Genomic DNA, 10997 nt, shown 5'->3' on the forward strand with positions numbered 1-10997 from the left:
ACATTTTCCAGTTTGTGTGCATAAAGGTTTTTGTAGTATTCATAGACTGTATCTTGTATCTCCATGGCATCAGTTGTAATTTCTCCTTTTTTTTCCTGATGGAGCTTATTAGAGATTTTCCTTTTCTGCTTTTCATTAGTCTAGCCAAAGGCATGTCAATTTTGTTTATTTTTTCAAAGAACCAACTTTTTGTTTTATTAATCTTCCATATAGTTTTCTTGTTGTCAATTTTGTTTAGTTCTGATTTGATCTTGTTAATTTCACTTCTTCTGCTGGGTTTGAGGTCCCTCTGTTCTTTTTCCAGCTCTTTGAGTTGATTCATTAGGTTGTGTATTTGTGATCTTTCTGTCTTTGGATATAGGCATTTATGGAAATAAACTTTCCTCTCAGGACTGCTTTAGCTGTGTCCCACAGATTTCGGTAACTTGTGTCTCCTTTGTCATTTAGTTCAAAGAATCTTTTGATTTCCATCTTGATTTCCTTGTTTATGAAGTAATCGTTCAACAGAAGGTTGTTTAGTTTCCACAACTTTGTGTAGAAATGAGAGTTTCTGTTAGGGTTGATTTCTACTTTTATTCCACTGCAGTCTGAGAAGATACATGGTATGATTTCTATTTTTTTAAATTCTTTGAGACATGCTTTGTGTCCTAGGATATGATCAATCTTAGAGAATGTACCATGAGCTGATGAGGAGAACATACATTCAATGATTTTGGGGCAGAATGTCCTGTAAATGTCAGTCAGGCCCATTTGTTCTAGAGTTCTGTTTAAGTCCATTATTTCTTTGTTAATTTTCTGTTTGGAGGATCTGTCTTGTGCTGTCAGCGGGGTGTTGAAGTCTCCAGCTATTATGGTGTTGCTGTTTATCGATTTGTTTAGATCAAGTAGAGTTTGCTTTATGAATCTGGGTGCACCTAAGTTGGATGCATACATGTTTAGAATTGTTATGTCTTCTTGTTGAACTGTACCCTTCACCATTATATAGTGACTCTCTTTGTCTTTCATTACTTTTATTGATTTAAAAACTAAGTTGTCTGGGCTGGGCGCAGTGGCTCACGCCTGTAATCCTAGCACTCTGGGAGGCTGAGGCAGGTGGATCGCTCAAGGTCAGGAGTTTGAGACCAGCCTTAGCAAGAGCGAGACCCCGTCTCTACTAAAAAATAGAAAGAAATGATCTGGACAACTAAAAATATATGTATATAGAAAAAACTTAGCCGGGCATGGTGGTGCATGCCTGTAGTCCCAGCTTTCCCGGGAGGCTGAGGCAGAAGGATCGCTTGAGCCCAGGAGTTTGAGGTTGCTGTGAGCTAGCCTGACGCCACGGCACTCTAGCCCAGGCGATAGAGCAAGACTCTGTCTCAAAAAAAAAAAAAAAACAACTAAGTTGTCTGAAATCAAAACTGCCATACCAGCCTTCTTTTGGCTTCCATTTGCTTGAAATATTGATTTCCACCCCTTTACCTTCAGTCTAAATGCATCCTTGAAGGTTAGATGTGTTTCCCAAAGACAGCAGATACTTGGCTTGTATTTATGTATCCATTCGGCCAGCCTACGTCTCTTGAGTGGGGAGTTCAAGCCATTCACATTTATTGAGAGAACTGATAAGTGGGGCAAATCTCTGTTCATCCTATTGGGTTGAAATTTGTTGTTTTGTTTTCTCTCTCAGCAAGCAAATTTATATAAATCAATTTAAACAGCTCCTGGCATTTTAAAAAGAATGATACTCTGGTACCTCCTTTTAAATCCTTGCATTTCTCTCTTCACTCTCTTACTTCTCAATTCTGAATCCTCTCTCATATGTTATCTCTTTTTAAAAATCTTATTTCTCTTTTACTCTCTCACTTTTCAATTGTTCTGAATCCTCTACCATAACTGTTATTAATAAAAAGAATTTCTCGAAACTAAGATTCTCCTTCCTGGATCTACTCCTTTTTTCATCTGTGAATCTCTCCTTCCCTTTCCCGAAGCAGGTTTCCTAGCCACCAAAGCTACTTCTGTTCTCCATCCATCATGTCTCCAGCCTGCATAATAAGCCCTAAGAATTGGAAACGAAGTTGGTAGGGTAGGAACGCTGGGTGTTTATGTCAGAATTTTCCTCAGAGAATTTGTTCTTGATACAAAGGTTCTAACAGCCATGTTTAAAAGAACTGCATTCTACTAGCTTTCTTATTTTTCACATTGAAAATATATCCAAACTTTCTACCTCCTTATTGAAGTTCAGCCCCTCAACCTATGCTACTTCCTTTTTTTCTCTTTAGAGAATGCAAGCAAGTAACTTCTGGCTATCACTGACTACCCTATTACTCTGATACCAACAATGCATTGTTCCTCCTTCTACATTCCTCAACCTCTGATTTTTGCTGCAGATTAAAGAAGAGTTTCAAATGACTCCCTCCTGTATTCATGATCTCCCTCTAGGTCCTGGAGATCTTCCTTAGCATTGTTTTTCCTAGAGAGAGTTGCTAGTATAGGAATGCTTAACCTGGGTGCCACTGGGTCTGTTAACGTCCAGAAGTTATATGTAGAATTTAGTGTAGTGCAGTTTTCTGGATTTTTCTGACAAAGATCCATAGTTTTTTTTTATGTCAACTTTATTAAGGTATAATTTATATACAATGAAATCCATCTGATTTAAATGTACAATTCAATGAGTTTTGACAAATGTATATTCTCTGCATCCCTGATTTTTTTCATATTCTCAAAGGAGCCTAAAGAATAAAGATAAAAAAGAAGCTGTTAATGAAGCCCTTAGTGTGCTGGGCATGTTGGCTCATGCCTGTAATCCAGCATTCTGGGAGGCTGAGGGGATAGCTTGAGCTCAGGAGTTCAAGACCAGCCTGAGCAAGAGCAAGACCCCATCTCTACCAAAAATACAAAAATTATCTGGGCGTGGTGGCACATGCCTGTAGTCCCAGCTACTTGGGAGGCTGAGGCAGGAGGATCACTTGAGCCCAGGAGTTTGAGACTGCAGTGAGCTATGATGATACCACTGTACTCTAGCCTGGATGACAGAGCAAGACCCTGTCTCAAAAAAAAGCATTTAGTGATCAGACTAGGAGCATAATTCTTCAATGGACTTTTTTGTCTTAATAAAGTTTGGGGTTTTTTCTATTATGATTATAAATACGCTCATTACAAAAAATTTTTTAAAAAGCAGAAGGAAAAATTATTAACTTGTATTCAGAGATAGCCACCATTAACATTTTTATTCCTTCCAAGTACTATTTTGTACATGAGTGTGTTGGTAGGGGCTTCCACCTCCAATTTGTTCTCTACATGTAGCCAGAATTATCTTCCTAAGACCTGCGTCACTCTTTTGCTTTTGTTTTGTTTCTTTGTTGTTCCCCTTTATGTTTTCTTTATTTTTTCATCTTTTCCTTTTTTTCCCCATGTCACTGGTTTGATGCAGTGATTTCCAACTGTTGTTAGAACACAAGGTCTTGTGTGCCTCCCTCCTGCCTGTCTCTCTACACCCTCCAACATACCACACTGGCCTTCTTTATGTTCCTTCCCACATAAGGGTCTTCCTGCCTTGTGGCCTTTGCACTTGCTGCTTCCTCTGCTTGGAATGACCTTGTCCAGCTCTGCACAGAGCCAGCCAGCCCCTCCTCATTCTTTGCTGCTCGCTCAGATGTCTCTACCTCAACAAAATCTTTGCTCAACACACATAGCTCTGCCCTTGCTGTCTCTCATCACTCTCTTTCCTTCCTAGGGTTTCTTAGGATCAGAGGTTATCTGGTTTGATTATTCTTTACTGTTGTATTATCTGTTTCCTTCTAACAGCATATAAATTCCACCAGTGATTATGTTTGCTTGTTCAACACAGGTCCCCACCCCAGTGCCTGCCTAGCACAGACTCTGCCACACGGCTGATGCTCTGTTAAATATTTATGAGTTAATATAAGTCAGCTCAGATCCCCTTTTCTGCTCAAGACCTCTAATGTCTTACCATCTCACTCAGAATAAAATCTAAAATCCTTACAATATTCTGTAGGTTGCTACACCATCTGGCCCATCCTTCATCCACTTCCTGTTTCTTTTTCTCTCATTTACTTTGCTCCAGCCAACCTAACCTACTTATTGTTCCTCAGAAGCATCAAATACTCTCTTCTCAGTCCTTTGCACTTGATGTTCTCTCTGCCTGGAATACTCTTCTCCCAAATTTCTACGTGGTTCAATCCCTCATTTTAATATTAAGTGAGGTCATCCCTGACCATTCTAAAATAACAATTTCTATCCCTTTCCTCTGCATTTTCCTTCATCATGACATTTATCACCATTTGATACATAATTAATTTTACATATTTATTTTGTTTATTTCATGTTTCCCCAGCTAGATAATCACCTCCACAAGCAGGACTGTCTCTTTTGTTTACTATTTATATCCCCAGTTCCAGTCATAGTGACTGGCTCATAATTGATACTGTGTTTATTGATTGACTGAATGAAGGTTATAATGGTGAATTAAAGATGTTATATAGCTTTGTGTAAATGCTGCTGTGTTTACTGTAAAGAGGTTGTAGAGACTCTTTTTCACAATATTTCTGTGTCTTGTTTTTGAAGAGCCACAGAAGAAACATCTTTCTGCCTCCAGGAGAATCAATTGAGGCCAAAAGTTTGAGACCAGCCTGAGCAATGTAGGAAGACCCCATCTCTGGAAAAAAAACCTCTTTTTTTAAAAAAGAAATTTATTTCTGCCTCAATCTTAGGAAAAGTTGTACTTCCTCTGCTTAGCTAGTGGCTTCTTATCATATGAACTACATGAATTATATTACACAGGACATTGCGTGTACCTTTACATTAGCTGTGAGAAAGTTCAGAGCCTAACTCTGGGGCCTACTTTGAGCAAATGATGATTATGCATTTTTCTACCGTAATTTTTTAATGTGTCAGATTTTCTTCACTATTTATTTTAAGGTACATTTCCCTTTCTGGTGTGGTTCTGGCACCTTATATTTTTTTGCATAATAAAGCAGTATATCAATAAATAAAATTTTTAAATAGTATTAAATACTACATCTCAACTTTGCATTCAGCCTTTTTACTTAGCAGAACAGTACATTTTCCAGTACTATAAATGCCTCAGATACTTGCTTTCTAATGGGTATAGAGTGGTTGTCCCATAGTTCTCTTTACTATTATGCAATTATTCCCAAAATGTGATCTTTAAAAATAGTGCTAGAATGAACATCTTTATGCACAAAGTTTTTTCATTTGTCAGATTGTTTACTTAGGCTAGAATTTCCCTATTTAATACCATCTGCTGGGTATATCATATCTACCCATGTTAAATGTGAACCCTACAGAGATCCAAGGACTGAATGTGACTTTTGCACTTCTTGGGTTTGGGTAGAAGTGGGATTACTTCTCAACAACTCAAATCTAAAGCACTAAATGCACCTGTATTCTGATGACATTTTCCTTTTTCCTTCTTAATTAGCTTCCGCTGCGATTCCAAAGACTTGGACACCTGGTGGCTCTGATGGCGCTGCTGTGTGGGGACCCGGTGAAGGAGGTGGCCGAGGAGGCTGCAGAGGGCACGTACTACCTGCTGCATATCATCCTGAGGCTAAAGTGTAAGGCCCTGCTGAAGGCAGCAAGGCCCTGAGCGAATTCTCTAGCACAACATACGCACCAGCCCTCCTTATACACTCACTCCCCATGTTCTAGAAAGACTTTTTACAGTAGCTTATAAAGAGAAAGGTACATGGCCCATAAGTGAATTATCTTAGGAATGGAAAAACAAGTATCACATGTTGTCACTTATAAGTGAGAGCTAAATAAGGGATATATATGATCATAAAGTGTTGTAATAGACATTGAAAACTAAGAAGGGGAGAGGGTGGCAGGGAGAGAGGGATGAAAACCTACCTATTGGGTGTAACAATGTACACTATTCTGGCGACAGATACACTGAAAGCCCTGACTTCAGAATTGTATAATTCAGCCATGTAACAAAAGACACTTGTCCCCCGTAAGTCTATTTAAATTTTTAAAAAAGGGAGAGAGAAAGGTACATGGTCCACAGGCAGAGGTAAAGCATCACTGACTTAATAATTAGAATCATAACACTGGGTCAGACCCATCATTGTGAGCCATCTGCACGGCCATGGAGTGGCGAAACATGTGGCCCTGCGGACAAACTGGAGTGGTTAGTTTGATCAGAAATTAGAGGAGTTCTTGCCAACACTTGGGCCTTCATTTATTTATCCCGCAAATGTTTGTTTAGTACTTACTCAGGATCCAACAATAACCAGAGCACAAGTGGTCCTTGTATTACAGACAGTCTGTTGTGAGATTCAGACAATCAAAGAATCAGCAAATAACTCTGTTATTATCAACAAAGATAACTGCTATGAAGGGAAATTACAGGGGACACGAGTAAGAATCAGATCTAGTTGTAAGGTTCAGAAAAGGCCTCTGTGAAGATAATCTGAAGAATAAAGAGTGATTAGCCAGGTGAAGAGGTAAGAAGAGGGAGCAGTGTAAGCAAAGGCCCTCAGCAGGTGTGAGCTTGAGGAGTGTGGAAAATAGAGAGAGGGACAATGTGGTCAAGGGATGAACCACTGACTTTCCCAGTTAGAAGGGACTTTAGAAAATACCCAACCCAACACAGCGTCCTCCCAGTGTTCAAATCTCAGTCTACTCCATCCCCACCAAGTATGGTCATGTGCCGTATAATGACATTTCAGCCAACAACAGACTGCATATGTAACAGTGGTCGAATAAGATTATAGTGGAGCTGAAAAATTCCTGTCACCTAGTGACATCGTAGCTGTTGCGATGTAGCGCAATGCGTTACTCACGTGTTTGTGGTGATGATGGTGTAGACAAACCAGCACTGCCAGTTATATAAAAGCATAGCATGTGTAATTACGTATAGTGCATAATACTCGATAATGATCATAAATGACTATGTTACTAGTTTATGTATTTGCTATACTGCTTATCATTATTTTTGAGCACACTCCTACTTATAAATAAAAAGTTAACCATAAAAAAGCCTCAGGCAGGTCCTTTAGGAGGTATTCCAGAAGAAGGTGTTGTTATCATAGGAGATGGCAGCTCCATGCTTGTTATCGTCCCTGAAGACCTTCCAATGGGACAGGGTGTGGAGGTGGAAGACAGTGATATTGATGATCTGGGCCCTGCGTAGGCCCAGGCTACTGTGTGTGTTTGTGTCTCAGTTTTTAACAAAAAAGTTTAAAAAGTTAAAAAAAAATTTAAGTAGAGAAATGCTTATAGAATAAGGATATAAAGAAAGTATTTTTGTACAGCTGACCAAAATTTTTAAAAATTAAGTTTCTAAAGTAAGAAAGTTACAGTAAACTAAGGTTAATTTATTATTGAAGAGAGGAAAATTTTTTTTATAAACTTAGTGTAGCCTAAGTGCACAGTGTTTATAAAGTCTGTGGTAGTGCACAGTAGTGTCCTGGGCCTTCACATTCACTCACCACTCACTGACTCACCCAGAGCAACTTCCAGTCCTGCAAGCTCCGTTCATGGTAAGTGCCCTATAGAGGTGTACCATTTTTTATCTTTTATGCCATATTTTACTGTACCTTTTCTTTTTTTTTTAACTGTACCTTTTCTGTGTTTAGATACACAAATACTTACCATTGTGTCACAGTTGCCTACAGTATTTAGTACAGTAAATGCTGTACAAATTGTAGCTACAAATTTGTAGCCTAGGAGCAATAGGCTGTACCACACAGCCTAGGTGTATAGTAGGTTTGTGTAAGCACACTCTATTAAGTTCACACAATGAAATAGTTGCCTAATGATGCATTTTTCTCAGAACATGTCCTCATCATTAAGCTATGCATGACTGTCATTGCTCTGCCTGGGCATCCTTGTCACGTGGATGGGAAGCTCTGTGCTTCCCAAAGCAATTATCCCATCTTTAGGCAGCTCTGATTGCGGACAATGTCTACCAAGATATACGGCCAGGGAAATATGATTGATTATTGATTCAACAAATATTTATGAAGCATTTATTGTCCTAGGGATGCATCAGTAAACAAGACAGACAAAATTCCTTCCCCCAGGGAGCTGATTCCCTAGTTAGAGAGACAGTATCCTTAACTACAGGCTCAAAGACTTCTCATAGATAAATTTCCAGCAAATATGAGGTCACAATAAAACATGAGAAAAATAAGACACCACAAGGAGTGTTGGAAGACTCAGTAATCAGCAAAACTAGACACATAAAGAGTTCTGATACAGAATTATCAGACACGGTATAAAACTGGGCAATTTTTTGTGGGGATCTAAACTTCATTGGGGAAACCCTTCAAAATTCTTCACCAATGGGGAAATGAGGTAGCATGTCTTGGTTGTACTCACAAATTGCTCAAAAACTCTGCTTTTATAAAAAGATCTTTTCTTTTTCTTTCAGTTCTTTTTATCTATTTTTCCACAAGAAAAGGGAAACAAATCAGCCTTCAGATTAACACACACTCCCTTCCCCAGGCATTTTCGTTAAAGTGAAAAAGACAAGAAGAGTGAGACCTTAGGATCCACTTGAAACTGGAGATCAACCAGACTTATAAAATCAAGAAGAAAGAAAGTATTAACATTTCTTGTTTTTTCTCAGATATCACTCATGACAATGAAAATCACCAAAGCTTGAGAAGAGCATTAAAAAAATTTCGAGAATTCCTAGAGCTCGACAATATTAACCAGTTCTACAGTTGTCCCTTCAAAATTGCCCAGGTAATCAGAATGGTTAAAATTATAAAGGCAGCTTGAAATGTTGGCGAGGATGGGGAGCAACCAGAAGTCTCACACATTTGTTCATGGAAATATAAAAGGGTAAAAATCACTTTGGAAAGAGTTCTGCTAGTTTCTTCTAAAAATAAACATACACAATTGCCCAGGGAATGAGCTCTGTAAGCATATTATAGTTTGGAAACGAGGCACTATGTTTGTGACTCTTATATACCTTGCCCTCTTAGTTTAGTGGTTTAGATCAACCTGTCAATGAGGCCGGTATCCCTGGGTTTCTCTGCAGACCAGCTCTGCTTCTTCTGATTGCCAGCCTCTTGCAAATGTAAAACCCTTGTCACAAAAAGGAGCTGCAAGAGAGTGTGCTTGATTAAAGGAGACATACATAGTTTAATTAATGTAGTTATTCAACAAATATTTACACATCAACTAGGTGCCTTGGCATGTTAGGGATTAGGGCTACAAAAGAAAGCCTACAGATTTTACTCATTTAGGGTCAAAGGTATCAGGTAATTTAATCTCCCTGTGTGTCAGTTTTCTCATCTGATACCATGAGGATTTCTAAAAATTGGGCTCAGTTGTTGTAAGGGTTAAATGAGATATTGTATGGAAAATGCTTTACATAATGCCTGTTACATAGTAAGTACCCAGTAGATTGTACCTATTACAATCATGTGAAGCATTTTATATACTGCCATGTGCAATTAGAAGCAGAATGACACATTCTTTTAATATGTTGTCCCCTGTCTTTAATTATGCCTGGGACCATGTCAGCTACATAACATTAGGGACTTTTCTTTAGTCCTATTCCCATAAAAGTGTTACTCTTGGCTGGGTGCAGTGGTTCATGCCTGTAATCCTAGCACTTTAGGAGGCCAAGGTGAGAGGATTGCTTGAGGCCAGGAGTTCAAGACCAGCCTGGGCAACATAGTGAGACTCTATCTCTAAAAAAATAAAAACAAAAAAAAAATTTTTAAGTACGACTCTTTCTGAGGATCTCATAATAAAGCTTCTTTCTAAAAGAGCAGCAAAAGGCCATGTTTAGACCCTAGCAATGGACATTTGGGTTGCTTCTAATTTTTCATCTTTGTAAACTAGATTGAGGTAAACAGGCTTGTACATCTTTGTACACTTCTCTGTTAACTTAGAAGCTAGTGCTTGTTCAGGGCTCTTTCTATCTACCATATTTCTTGGAAGTTCATTTTTCCTAAAATCATTTCAGGTCTTCATAGTTTTTCTCAATTCCAATGAGCTCTGCCAGTTCACGATGACTACATTGGATGGCCTGCAAAATCTGAAAAATCCCTGCATCCAGGAATTAGCAGGAGAATTGCTGATAACATTGGCGAAAAATGCAGTGTCCCGATTTGAGAAGGTAAAAGCTCAGTGGCCATTTCCTTGGTTCAAAATACCAGCCAGACCTCAGCTGCTGAGGTCTCTTCTGCTCCTGCTGTTCAGCTGAGAACAGCTACTGATGAGGACAGGGTCAAAGCCTTAGTCCATTTGGTCACAAACATTCATCCATTTAATAAACATATACTGAACAACACAACCACTGTGTATGCAGCGGAGTGGGAGATTTTTAAACCTAAGATGTGGTCCATATTTTCCATAAGAGTAGAGGTTTTTCTGGGGAGATATAAGGAACACATATGAGAACAGTAACTTCAATTTAGATACTCATCCAGATGGATTAAGGTGTCAAGATAAAAAAAAGCCATAAGTGACCCTAGAAGGAGACAGACTTAGAAAGCCTAAATTCAAGAGAATTTATCTAAATGTGTCTAAAATTGATACATCAAGAAATAACAATATAACTATATCATTTAGAAATAGAGAAGGACATACAGTGAGAGATAAAAGGGAGGAAAGTTGTCTCTGGAGAGCAGACCTGGGGAATAGGGAGGAAAGAACCTTGAAATACTACTGGACTTTTAAAAATATGTGCATATTATACTTTGATAAAAATAAAATGTAAGCCGGGCACAGTGGCTCATGACTGTAATCCTAACACTTTGGGAGCCTGAGGTGGGAGGATTGCTTGAGCTCAGGAGTCTGAGACCAGCCTGAGCAAGAGCAAGACCCCATCTCTACTAAAAATAGGAAAATTAGCCAGGTGTTATGGTATGCGCCTATAGTCCCACCTACTCGGGAGGCTGAGGCAGGAGGATTGCTTGAGCCCAGGAGATTGAGGTTGCTGTGAGCTACAGTGACACCACTCCACCTACCCGGGGCAACAGAGGAAGACTCTGTCTCAAAAAAAAAAAAAA

The 10997-nt window shown here is 38.9% G+C and overlaps 1 protein-coding gene across 1 annotated transcript in view; it reads left to right on the forward strand.

The window, feature by feature from the left end:
* The window catches only part of MROH8 (maestro heat-like repeat family member 8), a 34594-nt gene that overhangs the window by 4889 nt on the left and 18708 nt on the right, over positions 1 to 10997 (forward strand). The window contains exons 4-6 of the mRNA XM_012658938.1: positions 5441 to 5576; positions 8597 to 8715; positions 9950 to 10102. Of these exons, the coding sequence (XP_012514392.1) occupies positions 5441 to 5576; positions 8597 to 8715; positions 9950 to 10102 (408 nt within the window). The remainder of the gene's footprint in view (positions 1 to 5440; positions 5577 to 8596; positions 8716 to 9949; positions 10103 to 10997) is intronic.

This window comes from Propithecus coquereli, unplaced genomic scaffold (assembly GCF_000956105.1).
Source record: "Propithecus coquereli isolate 6110/MARCELLA unplaced genomic scaffold, Pcoq_1.0 Scaffold590, whole genome shotgun sequence".
Taxonomy (NCBI): Eukaryota; Metazoa; Chordata; class Mammalia; order Primates; family Indriidae; genus Propithecus; species Propithecus coquereli.